We start from the raw sequence: 17304 nt of genomic DNA, 5'->3' as shown, positions 1-17304 counted from the left end.
GTTAGATTTGAAAAAAAGTAATTTGTTCTATGCATCTTGCTAGTAATTGCCTTCTCTGGTAATTCTTTGTCACCAGTAGCAAGTGAATATTTTAACTAAGAAGTTAGCAAATAGGCTTTCCTAGAAAAATTATTAGGAAAGCATTTCACAGACTTACTTTGCTATCAGCACTAGTCGGTGAAGTTGATTATTGTGTAGGATAATTATTTGGTTTAAAGCAAATTAGAATATATCTGAACTCTTTAGGAAGGATTCACAATGATAACTCTCTCAACGCTACACGATTACAAGGACTCTTACATAGGGCTCTGATTTACATTCCTTGCTCATGTGCCCGTTGACTTAAATGGGACTACTTGCATGAGTAAGGGCTGCAGAAGAGGGTCCTTTCTTTAATTCTGCTCATAAATCTTGATGTTTGCTGTTAATTATTAGTCCCATAAATGATGAATCACAAAAGTGAGATTCTAGAAAAACCCCAAACATGCAAATGACATGAGTTCCATGTAATTTCAAGCTTTCTCTTCTGTTAAATGATATTAAGTGCCTCATGTTGGTCATAAGCCACACATCTTAAATGCCGGAGACTCACACTTGTTATCCTTGTTCCTGTGGCAATTAAAATTCCAAATGAAATGTCTCCTCAGGTTAATGAAAAGGAAAGCCAGGATGAGAAGGACCTCAGGAAAAGTTTGCCCCCAAAAAAGAGGAAGAGGCAGACTCGTCCCAAATCGCTCTTTATCCCACCTCCACCTTCCTTGTGTGCTGAGATGCAGCCAGCCATGATGGGAGGATGCCATGAGAGTAATCTTCGATCACCTGTCTACATGGTTGACCACCTCCTGAGAGACTTATTCCAAAACTCTCCATATACCCCGCCTCCTATGCTCAGCCCAATACGGGAGGGATCAGGGCTTTATTTCAGCACTCTTTGTTCTTCCTCTACTAATGCTGGTCCCAACAAGCTGTACAGTACCATTCTAGGTAATAAAAACCACAGTGTTCACATTCAGATAATAATAATAATAGAAAGAAATCCAGTTTGCTATCTTTAGCTGTATGGGCCCAGATTGTCTGTTGCCCTGACCTTTGTGCAGACATTTACTACAATGCAAAATGGGTGTAATTGGTACTAAATTAGAAAGGCCCACACTTTTGCATTGGTGTCTGTGACACAATGTAAAGATCAATGGAAAATCTGGACCTATATGTCCAGCAATGTAAGTTAAGAATGAAAACTGCTCAACTAACTTTCTTGCACTACTTTTCTGTTGTGTTGGTCTAAGCATTAAAAGCATTTGACAGTTACACCAACATGTACAAATACTAGTATAGAGGCATCAAAATTCAGTCATTATATATGTTTCCATTCCTGGTGCCAAATTCTACCAATCCTATAACAGTGGTACACACACCTTCACTCCGAAACAGTGTAAAATATACATTCGTGTACACCTGTATTTTCCAACTCTGCAGCCCAGTGCACAGCTCTCCCTCCTCCAAGGTCTGATTATTCCTTCTAAAAGCATGTATAATCTGTGGTTGGGTTATATTTAGGGGCCATTGCTGAGTTAGGGGCGTACATAGCGCTGCCCAAGAGTTTGCAACTCCTGTCACAGACAGCCCGGGAGAATAGGAGCAGACATCTTCCAGCTTGTCCTTCCTGTATTGGCTGCTGGTTTCTGAAAGGAGGAATATACCTGCCACAATTTGGCTCCAGATATTATGTTTAATATTGTATGGTATTTAGATTTTGTTTATGATTCCAAAATAAAGACCTGGTATGTCTGTGGGATGAGAGCTTGTGATGAGTGGTCAAAAAAAAACAAAACTGAAAACTTGTGTGAGGATGTTCCATATTGAGGGCCTGTTCTTGGAAGACATAGTCATGTGAATAGTTCCACTGAAGTCAGTGGGAATTCCAAGAATTAAATAGCTGCAAAAGTAGTTGCCAAGACATTTTAGATGAGCATGACAAGTAAGCCAAGGGGAAGGGTCTTCTGAGTACATTTACCTTCAATGTATTTATATTTTTTTAGGCAGAATGGATGGAGACTTTGGATTCTCTCTTGTGAAAGATAACACCAAAATCAGCATAAAGCCGTAAGTGGAGCATAATAATAATAATTAATAAAAAAATTTCATGCTTCTCCATTAGTCAGTATTGTAGCATTAAACAAATGACTGGACACATCATTATGAGAATAGAGCTATTTCCCTCCCTCTACAGTATCCTTCATTGGCTACTGCAGAAGATGGGATAACTGGACTAGCTGGCCCATTGGCCTGAGGCAAGGAGTGAGAAAGTTTGAATGCAAGACAGATCCCACCGTACAAGCTAGTCATAGGCAAAATATTTGCATTTGAGGCTGTGGGTTTTCTGTAATTCCATAGACCCAAAGTTATTATTTCGACTCTGAATTGTCAGCGGGCAGCACAATCCCAGGGGCAAGAGAGAATGGAATTCATGAACATATGAAATGGAAAGCAGTGCTTTTAAATGCATGGAGTGTTGTTCAGGGGTTAAAGAAGGATCTAGGAGTAGTTTGCTGGGCTCAGTTCTTGACTCGGACACTAATTTGCTGTCAAGTTCAGGCACCACTTCAGCACATGCCTAACTTTAAGCACATGAGCAGACCCATGGACTTCAGTGGAACTACTCATGTGCTTAGCGTTACGCACATTCTTAAGTACCGTGCTGAATTGGGCCCTACTTTGCACTTCACTAGACCATTCCATCTGAGGGTGTAAAAGTGCTTTACAAACATGAATGAATAAAACTTCACAACAGCCATATAAGTTATGTTAGTATTAGTATTCTAATAAAGAGAATATTCTCATTTGGAAGTATGCTCTTGTGCTTTAATCACTATACCATGCTGTTCTTACCATGCTTAAATGTCACTTCCTCTTTCTGTGCTTCAGTTTATTGATACGAATAGTAACACAAACCTGCTTCACATTTGTGTTGTGATCCTTAATTAAATGGTTGTAAAGCACTCAATGTTTGGAGCAAAGGAACTGTATAAATACTGAGTGTTACTGCATCGATTTAAACAGTGTTATTCCTAATGTTTGGTCAAGTCATTCTATCTGATGCATCCCTTTTTTTCTACACTCCCCATTAAGAAAGGAACTTGGAAAATGTTAATAGTGGGGAAAAATACAATTTTAGGAGACTGAGAATCTTGGCTGTTGCAACTACAATGTTTTAAAGGCCTTTTAAAATAACATTATCCACCTCCCTCCTCCTTCACCCGCACACAAATCCGTCATTTGGCTGGTTCGCTCACGGTCTTGCATCATTGGCCGGATTAATAGCATTTTTGGCCAGATAATGTCAGACGCTGGCCAAAATGAAGTTGCAACAAAATATCCAGTGCTCTCCCCATTAAACGTTGACTGGATTATGCGTGAGGCTAGCATAATAAATAAAGATTGCTCTGTCTTTTAATTTTTTCTTAGGCTGTTTAGATATGCTGCTCTGTCATCTGTCATAGCCACCTTTCTTGTTATCCATTGTTAATTTCACCCACTGCCTCTCACTTTACATGTCTATTAGTATTTCTTTGACAATGGCCAATTCCAGATGCTTCAGAGGAAGGTGTAAGAACCGTGCAGTTAATGCATAACCTGACACCAGGGAAAGAATTTTCCTGATTCCCCATTAGTTAGAGATTGGCTTATGTCCTGGAGCAGGAGAGCTTACAGCACTTCTGAAACCCTTGTCTTTTTAAAAAATCCTTACTATTATAACTCTGAGTATTCTTATTACCCACATAAATGTCCATCCTTAACAGCTGTAATTCTGTGAACTGTATTTTTGTCAACAGCGGTGACAGATGGTGATACTTAAAATACTTGGCTAGCAATTTTAAATATTTTACTAGTATGGAGTGAATTTAATAGTGTGAGTGATATTGTGGTTCTTGTTAAATAAAAAAGGTGAACAGGGACTATATAGGTATTACATTCCTTTTGTTTGGGCTCTGATTATCTAAGGAAGGATAGAGTCTTCTTTGATTGTCATTGGATGCGTAACATGGACAATCAGAGTGACAGTGCTACAGTAGTTGTGGAATAATGTAAGTAAGATTTATCAAAGACGACTAATTCTGTTTGCAGTGAATATAGCAGTGTTGTGTAGCTTGGCAGCTAATGAAAAGCTAAGATCTGGATAACATATCCAGAAGGGGGCATTGTTAACAAGATTGCACCATGTGGGTTAAATATACGTAGTAACAAGATAATCTATAACAGGATTATCCTGCAATAAGACAACCCATTGAAGAGTTTCATGCCATTTACAAGAGCAAGAACTGTACGTAAAGGCAGTTTTACATGCAGTTTAGGCACACAGAATACTTGAACCATACACGTTACACTGAATGCTCATTGTGGGGCCATCAGTTGAGACTACACATCTGTTCTAAGCCTTCTTTGATCCAGGCCAGGGTAAGATATTAAGCCCATCGCTATGTCTCTCACGGGGAATGATCTACAGCTCTGAACTGTTTTGTTCTTATATGTAAAATACCAGCTCAGAATTTCAAGACTGGCAGCAGGAGAACTGAAGTTGTGGCTTTCCCAGACAGCTGATAATGCTGGCACCTCAGTTCAGGCTTTCCTTTCCTGTCCTGCCAATATGCTTCAACTTACCTTTGCCTGCAGAGGTACTCCCAGTAGGTATAAGGTGTTCAGTCTCCTTGGCTCATTCTCTTCTTGGCCTCCATGCTGAGTTTTCCAACAAGGACACCTGTTCTGATAGTAGCTTTTGTGATGTGGGTACCTGCCTAGTTGTAATCAATTACGTTTCATACAAGCCACTGAAGAGCTGAAATTCACGGTTAGTGACCTACTTTTAATTTTGTACTTGCTCAGGGCCTGATGCACTGCTGGGTTACTCCAGTTTTATACCGGTGTAATGCCATTGCTTTAGATGATGTTACATTGACATGAAACTGGAGTAATGCAGCAGTACATCAGGCCTTTATTGGGTATAGACAGCTTCCTGGTCCAGGTCAACAGCATCAGGCTAGCAGGGCTCACGCTAGCGCTCTAAAAATAGGTGTGTAGATAACACTTGGAATGGGCTGGAACAGGGGACTCTGAAGACAACCCCCTCCAGACTGAGCTGCAAATTTAAAGCACAGTCTACACAGCAATTTTTATACTGCTACCACAAACGCTGCTAGCCCACGTCTGTCGACCTGGGCTGGGAAGCTCACTCCTGCCGGCATTGTAGACATATCCATTGTCTCTTCCTGTTTACTTGGGGACGGATAAGGTGCACTAGCTATGGTTTGCAGAGGCATTTGTGCGCAGCATAAATGACATATTTATTACACTGCATCTTGTTCATCTTTATCCTCTGAAATGCTGTATTGCTCTATGTGTGTTGGTGTGTATCTGCTTACTTATTGAGTTATATTTGTTCCCAATTCATTTTCCCTCATCCCCCACTTTTTATTATTTTAGACACATTAACATTGGAAACCGGTTTCAGGCAGAGATACCAAACCTCCAGGATAGAGCATTTTTAGAAAACGATGAACATGCAGCATCGTTAGTGTGGAAACCCTGGGGAGACATCGCAACCAACCAGGATACACAGGACAGAGGTGTCTTAAAAATGTTATCCCAAGACTATCCCAAGATTTTATGATTAGAAATTGTTTTGCTGTCATTGCAACCTTGTGTTCTTTTTTAATCCTCTCCTTTATTAATTGCATTGTGCTGTGGAAAATGTTAATTTTCTTGACCTCCTTCTCAACACAGTTGCATTACAGGGAAGTGATTTGCTTAGTTTTGGGAGAGCTAAAGCAATAAACAAATTAGACAACCGTTATGCTCCCGGTGGCATCTCCTCATCACAAATAGCCACAAACATCTCCATTAGTCTCCATTAATCTACAGTGACTTTGAAAGAGGAGATGTTTTGCTTAAGTACACTGGTTTATCAGTGAGACAGCCATGTTTAAAACAGAGACAAGACATTTCGCCATTCTTTCTGTGTTTTACTGGCGGCCCATTTGAGTATCGCAATTGTTCTTTTTTCCTTAAAGTAATATTCTCATGCACTTTTCCTACCTCCATCACGGAACTTGACTCTGCTTTCTGATTGTGGTTGCAGTAACAGGACTATTAAATGTGGCCTGCTCCAGTGCGATGCCAGGGGGAGGGACCAATCTAGAACTAGCCCTGCATTGTCTGCATGAAGCACAAGGCAATATTCTGGTAAGAGCTAGTTATTTAGTCATAGGTAATAACTGGACAAGTTCTATTCTTAGTTAAAACTGGTGTGATTTTGAAGTAATTCCATTTTGTCCAGGCTTACACCACTTGTAACTAAGGGTAGAATTTGACCCAGTGTCTCTAAACTTAAATGCAGCCTACCAAATCCTATTGTTACTGTCTGAATTTCTGTATCTTAGCATTATTAAACACCACTGGTGGTGCCTCCATATCTAACAGGCCATCAAGAAAGATTTATCACTGTTTCCATGGGAAATAGTGTTAACCTCCCATTGACTTCAGTGGATGCAGGGTCAGCCCTCCAAATTTGCTATTCTACTTTAATAGCTTAGTGAATATTGTTTTGGGTTTTCACTGCAGTTCAACTAACAAGTCATTTCTGTTCCTGTCTGATTCAGGAACGCATACCTATTGAAAGAAAACATATGAATGTGTTTAACTTTAAGGTTGTACTTAAGCTCTGTTGAAGTCAATGGGATTGTATTTATGTGCTTTCCTGGACAGGGATGAATTTACACATGAGCTTAAGTGCTCTGCAGACTCTTAAACACTAGGATTATATATGGAGATATACCTATCTCATAGAGCTGGAAGGGACTCTGAAAGGTCAGTGAGTCCAGCCCCCTGCCTTCACTAGCAGGACCAAGTACTGATTTTGCCCCAGATCCCTAAGTGGCCCCCTCAAAAATTGAACTCATAACCCTGGGTTTAGCAGATCCATGCTAAAACCACTGAGCTATCCCTCCCCTGCAATGAGACAAGTGTAGATATTATGATTCGGAGAAGGGGGATTTTAGTTTTTACTCTGTATGTACATTTCTATGCACATTAAATGCCAAACTCAGATGCTTGGAAAGTTGTCAATATGACCTTCTGTGTCACAGAGTTTGAGCTGCGCTGCTCAAGTGTAAAACTGAAATATAAAGAGCATTACTGTTTTCCTCATTTTCAAGAACATCTGTAAGCCAAGTCTTGCATTTTTAGAGTTCAAGGGCATAGAGAATACAAGTTTTAGTAGCCAGGAGCCTCTGCCATGCCATTTTCAAATTAACCTAAAATTGCGCTCAGTTGTATCCCCGACAGGGATTAACAATATATTTGTTATCATTACACTTAAGCCTGTCTGGCATTGGTTCATAAGATTACATTTTTTGGTATATTAATTAGCTATACATTACTTTGTTACTTTAAAAGTGTTTTAAATGTATTTTAATAAAAAGGTTATGCAATTCCCATTCTGAAAATTAAGACTCACCAGACTGGATGAAACCCAAGGTAGATAGTCCAGTATACTGTCTCTGCCAGTGGACGGCACCAGATGCTTTAGAGGAACATGTAAGAATCCTGCAATCAGAAGATGTGGGATAATTTGCCTCCCACATAGGTCTCATCCTAGTCTCTTAAGAGTCAGAGATTGGTTCAAGACCTAAAGAACAAGGTTTAATATCCCTTCCAAAATTTGTGTCATTTTTTTACAACTCTGGACATTCCTGTTATCCATATAAATATCCAGTTCCATTTTGAATTTGTTAAATTCTTGGTTTCAAAAACTTCCTGTGGCAGTGAGTTCCACAGTTTAATTTCATATTTGAAAAAGTATTTTTTTACCAGTTTTGAATTTCCCACTATTTAATTTAATTGACTGTCCCCTTGTTCTTGTGTTGTGAAACAGAGAGAACAGAAGTTCTTGATCTACCTTCTGTATGCCATTTATTATTTTATAGACTTTTATCATGTCCCCTCTTATTCATCTCCTTTCCAAGGTAAACAGTCCCAGTCTTTACAATCTCTCTTTGTATGACAGTGTAAGTTAAACCGTCAAAGCCTTTTTTTTGGTCAGTGCCTCAATGCCATCTGTGAGGGAAGCCATATGAAGAGCGCTGGATTATTTGTTTGATCTGCAGCAATATATTTTCTCTTGTTTGTTTATGATTACATAAAATTATAGAAATGTAGGGCTGGAAGAGACCTCAAGAGGTCACCTACCTAGTCCATCTACCTGTGCTGAAGCAGGATTAAGTATACCTAGACCATCCCTGGCAGGTATTTATCTAACCTGTTCTTAAAAACTTGCAAGGACAGCAATTTAACAATCTCCCTTGGTAACCTGTTCCGATGCTTAACTATCCTTATAGTTAAAGTTTTTCCTAATATCTAACCTAAATCTGTTTAGCTGTAAACTAAGCCAGTTACTTCTTGTCCTGCCGTCAGTGGACATGGAAAATGTTTGATCTCTTCTTTATAACAGCTTTTTACATATTTTAAGAGACACGTTATCATGTCCCCCCTCTTGTGGTAACCAACTCACTCAGGATCTGGTCCTGCTGCCATTGAAGTCAATGGCAAACCTCTCCAAGGTCTACTGGCTTAGGGGCAAGTCATCTCTGAGCCAGCGCTGAGCCTACTGCAAGAACTGAGAAGTGAGGCAGTGCGTCCCCCAGGGGCTTACTGGTTCACCTAACGCACAGGTTAGAGCAGCCTTGGGGCTTGCGCTAATTTGTGGCCCAGGCACAGTGGCTATTATGGAACACTCTGGCCACATCCTCCTTCCTGCAGTGTGCCCCAGATGCCCCATGATACTTTTTCTATGCCGGGGATTGCTGCGGGGGAGTAGTCTGTCTTAGTGCCAGGCAGAGAAGGCTCAGAAGCCTGGGGTGTCCCCCTGGCTGGGGGTGGTCTTATGGTTGCAGTGTAACTGCTATGCGCTGGCATAGGTGGCACAAAATGATTGAAGCACAGGACAAATAACTACTCTAATGTGGCAGGACGCTGCTACTTTTCTGCACAAGATGTTTGCACAATATGTGTTTTTTCTTAAAACACTTGAGGCCTGATCTAAAGCCATTGAAATCTGTGGAAAGACTCCCATGGACTTCAGTGGGATTTGGATCAGACCCTTAGAGAGCATTATATTACATTAGCATTGCCAACATGAGCAAATTCTTCTCTCAGGGATGCTGGCATGAATCACTAAAATCAGTGGATTTACATCAGCATAGCTGAGAGCAGACTTTACCTCCCTGCTTCTCTTTTGAGGGCTCTGATTACTTTGTGGATTAAATTGTTGCAGGAGGCCCTAGAGATGCTGCTGTTTAGAGGACCTCAGAAAGCTCCATCCCACCCGCTTGCTGACTATCGTTATGCAGGTAAATTAAAAACAAAACCTGTAGTTCGGGACCAGTGAACTGGGATGCTAATAGACATGCAATAATTGGATAACACTGTGATTTGCCTTTAATTTTCTGCTTTAAAAAATACAGGCACTTTAAAAACTATAAACAAGAGATTCTTGCCCTGTGGTGCTAGAAAATGCGATCACCTTGTCAATTTTAATATTGTTTACACTGTTTTTTTATGTTCAGCTCCATGGTTCCCTTGTGACAGCATGACTCTTTAGCATGCACTGCCCTGCAGTGACACCCAATGGGAGAAGTATGCTGAAACATGGCAATGACAGATGCTTGCTATTGTGTGGTATTCTTTTCAATGGTGCATATGTTTTATAGTATGTGGTATTTCCTGTGCCAGTAGTAATTTGAGTTTTTCAGACTTTTCTAACATAGTACTGATTACTGTTTTTGGTAGATTGGAATTAAGTTTCCCTGAGAGAGAAAAATGTATACATGAATAATCAAGTGTTTTAATTTTGTAAGTGTGATGGTCCATTAAGCATGCTATGTGATCTAATAATTTGCATCTTATTACCATTAGGTTCAGATGTTTGGACACCTATTGAGAAGCAGTTGTTTAAAAAGGCTTTTTGCCTACATAAGAAAGATTTTTACCTGATACAGAAGAAGGTAAGACCTCTAGGCAGAGGGTTTTTTCAGATTGCTAAAGCTCCTTCGAGAATTAATTAAAGGAGTTATTTGTAGTCTCTTTCTCAAAGCTAAAATGTTTCTGAAGTGTTTTTGATGTTTCCCAAAAAGAATCAGAAGCAAATGAAAAAAAAAGAGTTATAGATTAAATTTGTTTGTCTGAGGGGTTCAAAGAGACTAGGCTAAGGACTTGTCTACACAAGTAATTTAAACTGGATTAAGTCAAATTAATCTGGTTTGAAAATCCTTGTGTACACACAACGTAGCACAGGGATGCGTTTATCGTGAACTCTGAAGTCCTTTTTCAAAGTGAAATAACTTTGCTGCAATTTGAGTTTGTCTGATATATTGACTACTTTGGCAGTCTTCCAACAGATATCCCACACAAGCGGCCATTATTGACCTATCAGTTTACCTGTGTGCTCTCCCCAACTCTGGGGTCAGTTGGGTCAGATGTTCCCTCCCGTTTATAAACTGGAAAGGTGCCAGATTTTGTCCTTTTGCACCTGGATTTGAGTATATCTTACGCAGGGGTTAGGTTGTGAAGTCAGCGCGTAAGGCGAAAATCGCGTATAATCAAACGCACATTGAGTGGAATGGCGGGCGGAATCGCCCGCACTACAGGTATAGTATTTAAATTGTTATTTTTCTCTTTTTGTTTTTGTTTTGCCGAGCGCGTATAGTTAAAATTGCGTAAGTTAAATGCACCTATGATGCGACTCCACTGTATCACAGTAGCTGCAATAATACTCCAGAATCCTTACAACATGCCTCGAGCAGTTGCTTGGAGCTGAGCTGAGACCTCACTTCATCGCCATCTGGGGAGAAGCATCAATGCAGGAAGCTCATATGGGCAGCCACCAGAATAAAGATCTTGTCGACATTGCTAGGCCATGACCGTGATGACAAAAAGTACCAGATAAAGAGCAAACAGGTCAGGAGGACCTATGCTAAAACGAGAGTTGACAGGAAGATATCTGTTATATGCAGTGTTATAGCCATGTTAATCCCAGGATATTAGAGAGACAAGGTGAGTGAGGCAATATCTTTTATTGAACAACTTCTGTTGGTGAGAGAGACCAGCTTAGAAGAGCTTTGTGTCAGCTCGAAAGCTTGTCTCTCTCACCAACAAAAGTTGGCCCAATAAAGGAAAAAGTCTGGCAGGGGACATGTAACTTGTCCAGTTTTTGAGGCGCTGGACAGGATTTTACATAACTATATGACCACCCAACTCATGCAGTCTGTGGATGCTGCTGCCTGCTTTCTCCCTCCCACCCCACTCCGAGGATGACTGGCAAGATCAACAAGAGGCATGGGAAAATGAGCATGAGGAGGCCAGTGAAGAGATCTCCCTGGAAAGCCAGGGTCCCTTCAAGACTCACACCCTGATGCCAGCCAGATAGAAAGCAAGCCTGAATCATGCCTTGCTGCCACCAGCCATGCAACCCAGACCGGGACGGAGGAGGTTGATCCTATGGAGGGAAGCTTGCATGTATGGTTTTTAAAAATTACTAATAATTTAATATATACGTTTTAATGTAGTATTGTTAAGCTATACTGCTGTGCCAGTTTCTGTTCTGGGTGCCCCATGGCTGCAGCCATTGGAGGTGGATGTGAGTCCCAGATCCCTGCTCCCTCCATCAGCCCATGCTATCTACCCTCCCCCATATGCCTTACCAAAATGGCGGTGACTCTGGCTGGGCAGTTGATCTCTTATCTCATGCTGAAACCCCAACTACCAACCATTTTCAGGCCCATGCTGTGGAAGGTACATGCCCATCCCTCAGCTGTCCATACCAGCAAACCCCCCCCCCCATTCTCCAGCTCAAAATGGTGATTGACAGCATGGTGCAGCTTCAGCTTCCACGCCACCCACCTCCCACGGCAGAATCAAATAATGAAAACATTCTTTTGTCCAAATTGCAAAAGTTAATTGAGACCGTGGTTACAGGAAACGCAGTTGGTTAGCGTTTTCACTTTGTATGGGGTAGACATGCACATTGCATGCCCATAAAGCTACAAAGAGTACAATTCCCTGCTGAGGTATAAATGCCTTGTAACACACATTCTTACAGTAAAAAAGCTTTGCTGTGAGGACAGCAAAACTCTTAACAGCTTTTCGCAGGCTTACATAGAGCTAGATTGGTAAAAGCAAATGCTTCAGGCAATCATTGCAGAACCCTATCAGTTTTTCTCTGCTCTTTCACCATGTCTCCCCATACAGGGGAGATAAAGCAAAATGTACGAGTGAGAAATTGCTCAGTTGTTGTTTGTCGATTATGAGGAAAAGCTGCACTATTCCTGGTATAGTTTGCGATTCCCTTTCGCTCCTGCAGCACTTCTGGGGGGACCATCTTGGTGAATAACTTGACTGCGCATCTCACTGGTGTGCCCTTTGTCTTTTTGAGTAAGTCCATTCTCTGCCTCCTCGTCACCTGCCTCGGGTCATCCAGAGTCAGGACAGCCTAAAGGGGAGGTAGAGGGTATTACTATCCAGCTCACCCCCAGATTCGACCCACTCTCCCTTACAGCATTATATAAGCAACACCAAGGCACAGCAGAACTCCAAAGCCAGACTGGAAACATCATTCCTAACCTCAGCTCCCTCTCTCCTGCTGGCCAGCGTCCAAGGCACAGTCAAACAGCATATATTGCACAGACAAAAATGCCATTACACACACCACTTACCATGGCTGAGGTTCTCCTGAGAATGGGAGAATTTCAGGGAGGGAAAGCCAGATATGCATAAATAAGAAAAATGCTATCACAGCCTCACTGGAATATGAACAGTAATTGCTTGTGAATTTGTTAACTCCCACAACCATTGCATGTGCACTGGACAGACCCTCAAGGAGAAGGGCTTTTACCAATGGCTGAGCAGTTGGCTAACCGGTGGGAGAGAAAACGGAAAACTCAAGATGAAATATTCGCACACATCATTTAAAATAGCGGAGAGGTGGAGGCAGCATTTGAGGCCGGAGAGAGAATCAGACAAGCTGCTCTACAGGGAGATTGTTGCAGTGGCCAAAGGCAGCATGGCAGTTGCCAGGGATCTCATTGGCATGGACAAAACCAGTATGGAAAAAGACAGGGAGATGGAGAAGCAACTCCTGGAGGCAACACAAAGCCGAAATGCCCTGCTGCAGCACATGTCACTCTTAGGGCAGCTGGCAGTGCAGTACTGTAAACCAACACCCAGCCATGTTATGCAGCCCCTGCTGGGAACCACATTAACTCCTACAGCAAGGCTCCCATAGGCCATTCTCTTCACAGACGCAAGCTCACGGAACTGAGAACAGTGCCAGCTGGGACACCGGCCCTTTTGAGCTCTCTATCGCCCCGGTAACTTCAAGCCTTGCCACTCAATACCAGAAGTCCTAGGAACAAGAAGAAGAGCTAAAGCAAAGGCAAATACTTGCCTGTGACTTTAAGCCCCTGCGCTGCATGTGTTGTGTCTTGCCCTGTCCGTTTGTGCTGTGCTGTTTTGTTTTGCTGCTATTTAAAAGAAAGGGTTCTTTGTAGTTAGGTAATAGAATGGGTTTTAATATACTGTTTCATAATTAAAAACATTTTTCATTACCATTTCACTTCAAGATGTATTTTCTGTTTATTACATAGTAGGTGAAATAATAAAAACCTTGAAAACTTCATTCACAAGGAGTTGACAGCTCATTTCACATAGAAAATCATTCTTTGCACTTATTCTTAGGTTTTTACATACACATGGAGGCAAAGAGACCCGTTTAAATAGGGATTGCCACAGGGTTGCACTTCCGCTGCCCATAAACAACACTGCACGCACGAAAAGCTTCCAACACTTTCCCGCCCCCCCGTGGGTTAACAGCTGGATATACAGCTGCACAATTTCAGGCCTGAGACTTAAAAGAAGAACAAAAGGCATCCCAGACAATATTGCCTGGCTATTTGTGTTTTCTAGTGGATACCTCCCTGACTGCTCAAACTGCTGAGTAAGTCTTTGCACCTAAACCTCCCAGCCATCACTAAGGCTTTCTCCTTTACTCTCACAAATATAGTGCAAAATACAACTTGCTGCTGTAATCTCTAGGATGCTTTTTTCTGTTGCTTCCAACCTATTCAACAAACAGTGCCATCTCCCTTTCAGACAGCCGAATGCACACTCCACTGTCATTCTGTAACTACTGTGGTGGTAGTTAAATAGTTCCTTCCTTCTGTTCAAGCAGCCTGTGAATGGCTTCATTAACCAGGGAAGCAGAGGATTAGCTGAGTCTTCCAAGATAACTGGAGTAACATCCACACCATTAATGTCCATAGGGTTTCCGTGGGCAAACAGTCCTTTTTCCATTGAGTTAAATAGAGCTGAGTTCCGAAAGATCCTGGAATCGTGGGCCCTTCCAAACCACCTGGCATTTAGGTTTGTAAACCTGCCAGAGTGGTTAACAAGCCCTTAGGGGTATTTCTCCATGACACTCCTTCTGTTTGACAGCACCAAGCCCTGGTGTGAGGGGCAAACAATAGGCACACAGGTCCCATCAGTTGCCCCACTACAGTTTGGGGATCCCATATGTACAAAGCCATCGATAACCTCCTGAGCATTACCAAGCTTTATTACTCGGGTGCAATAGTACCTCTTCCATGGCATCACACACCTTCATGATAATGAGCCTGATGGTGGATCTCTCCACACTGAATTGATTAGCTGCGGACCAGTAGCATTTGGGGGTGGTCAGCTTCCAGATGGCCTTGGTGACCTGCTTATCCGCAAGTATGGGGCATCACATGTTGGTACACTGCCGCTGCAGCTCTATCGTTAGTTCAGCACATATCTCCAAAAAGGCTGCCTTCCCCAACCTGAAATTCTCTCGTCACTGCTGGTCATCCCAGGTGTGCAGAACAATCCTTTCCCACCAATCTGTGCTTGTTTCCTGAGCTCAGAAACGGCGCTAGATGCTGTGAAACTGCTCCAAGAACCAGTCCTTTTCTGTCACTTGCCAGGTGTCTTCCTTTTCTTTCTCATCCACGTCCCAGTTCCCCACCACTGAAGACCCTCCTGCTGCTGGAGAAGCTGCTGCAGCTGCCACATCATCTGCTCAGTGTTGAGGCAAACAAAGTCCAAAGCCAGTTCATCCAGTTTTGTGTGCTGAGCACACAAGCAGCCTCTGCCTATTTGATTCTGCCAGGATAGCAGCGCGGAGCATTGATGTGTCCATTCTGGCTAACAGCAATTCAGAACTGATGCTAGCCCACCCACAAAGGAAGCACAGGGCAGAGACAGATGAATCATGGGATTTTGTAAAAATTTGAACTCATCTGGTTTCCGCTATGCATCCCACAATGCACAGCGAGAAAAATCCCAGAATGCACACTGCTCGACAGCAAAACAAAGGAACATGGGATGCCTTCCAAGAATGCTACACCCTCAGTTTGCAGCAAACCACTGTAGTGTTTGCAGTGATGTGCTTTGAAATAGGGCACCCTTCTCCCATGTGCAATCTGTTACCGTGACTTGCATACTGCACGTTACATGATGCACAGGGATCTGTCCATAGGCGCCTGGGCTGGAGCAGCCATGGGGGGAAAATTGGTGGGTGCAGCTCCCCACCCTGTCGCCCCAGCTCACTTCCGCCTCTGCTCCGCCTCCTCCCCTGAGCACGCCATGTGCCTGCTTTTCCCACCTAGCTCCCAGCACTTGAGCCATGAAACAGCTGTTTCGCGTGGCAAGCGCTGGGAGGGAAGAGGGGGAATGCGGCGCACTCGGGGAAGAGGTGGGGCCGGGGCGGGGACTTTGGGGAAGGGATTGGAATGGGGGTGGAGCAGGGGCGGGGAAAGGGTGGAGTCGGGGCGGGGCCAGGGGCAGGGGGAAAGTTGGCATCTGTGGATCTGTCCTGGGTCTGGTTCTATTCAGTATTTTCATAAATGATTTGGATAATGGCATAGGGAGTATACTTACAAAATTTGCAGATGATACCAAGCCGGGAGGGGTTGCAAGCCCTTTGGAGGATAGGAGTAGCAAAATGATCTTGACAAACTGGAGAAATGGTCTGAAATAAATAGGATGAAATTCAATAAAGACAAATGCAAAGTACTGCAGTTAAGAAGGATTAATCAATTGCACAAATACAAAATAGGAAATGACTGCCTAGGAAGGAGTACTGCAGGAAAGTATCTGCGGGTTATAGTGGATCACAAACTAAATAGAGTCAACAATGTAATACTGTTGCAAAAAAAGCAAACAGCATTCTGGAATGTATTAGCAGGAGTGTTGTAAACAAGACTCGAGAAGTAATTATTCTGCTCTACTCAATGCTGATAAGGCCTCAACTGGAGTACTCTGTCCAGTTCTGAACAGCACATACCAGGAATGATGTGGACAAATTAGAGAAAGTCCAGAGGAGAGCAACAAAAATGATTAAAGGTCTAGAAAACATGACCGACAAGGAAAGATTGAAAAAACTGGGTTTGTTTAGTCTGCAGAAGAGAGGACTGTGCGGGACTTGATAACTATCTTAAAGTAGTAATGAGCAGGTGATCAATTGTTTTCCTTATCCACTGAGGACATGACAAGATGTAATGGGCTTAAATTGCAGCAAAGGAGATTTAGGTTAGACATTAGGAAAAAATTCCTACTGTTAGGGTAGTTAAGCACTGGAACAAATTACTTGGAGAGGTTGTGGAATCGCTGTCATTTGAAGTTTTTAAGAACAGGTTACACAAACATCAGTCAGGGAGGGTCCAGATAATACTTACTCCTGCCTCAGTGCATTGGACTGGACTAGATGACCTAGCGAGGTCCCGTCCCATCCTGCATTTCTGTGATTTATATGATTTCTATAAAGAGTTTAACTATTGTATTTTTAAAAAGCATTCCTTATCAGGGACAATCAAATTTTCTGCTTAACCAATTTACAGTGTCTCATATTTCAAATCCTCTGTGCATTAGAATTCAAACATTAATTCTTTCTTTCTTTCTTTCTTTAAAATGATGCCTATAGAAGGCACAGGTTGCTCTAATGCATAAGTAGTTTTACAAGAAAATTCCAGCAGCATTAAAATAATTATTCAAACAGGAACTTAGCCAGCCTCTTACCAAATATCCATTCCAGCTATTCATCATTCTGGGAAGCTTACTCTGAACCTTCTCCAAAACCCCTATCAAACACACACCTTTTTCAGCCTGCCAGGGAAGTCACCAAATCAACCCAGGTGGGAAACTGCTCCCAGAGCCCTTCCAGGGGAATGCTGTGTCAGCAGC

The 17304-nt window shown here is 42.3% G+C and overlaps 1 protein-coding gene across 1 annotated transcript in view; it reads left to right on the top strand.

The window, feature by feature from the left end:
* The window catches only part of ZNF541 (zinc finger protein 541), a 37906-nt gene that overhangs the window by 12445 nt on the left and 8157 nt on the right, over window positions 1-17304 (top strand). Inside the window, exons 7-12 of the mRNA XM_054010216.1 lie at window positions 648-984; window positions 2040-2103; window positions 5479-5621; window positions 6134-6237; window positions 9326-9401; window positions 9967-10055. Coding sequence (XP_053866191.1) covers window positions 648-984; window positions 2040-2103; window positions 5479-5621; window positions 6134-6237; window positions 9326-9401; window positions 9967-10055 — 813 coding nt within the window. The remainder of the gene's footprint in view (window positions 1-647; window positions 985-2039; window positions 2104-5478; window positions 5622-6133; window positions 6238-9325; window positions 9402-9966; window positions 10056-17304) is intronic.

The sequence above is a fragment of the Malaclemys terrapin genome, chromosome 20, assembly GCF_027887155.1.
Source record: "Malaclemys terrapin pileata isolate rMalTer1 chromosome 20, rMalTer1.hap1, whole genome shotgun sequence".
Classification (NCBI taxonomy): domain Eukaryota; kingdom Metazoa; phylum Chordata; order Testudines; family Emydidae; genus Malaclemys; species Malaclemys terrapin.
This window is presented reverse-complemented; position numbering and strand designations above follow the sequence as displayed.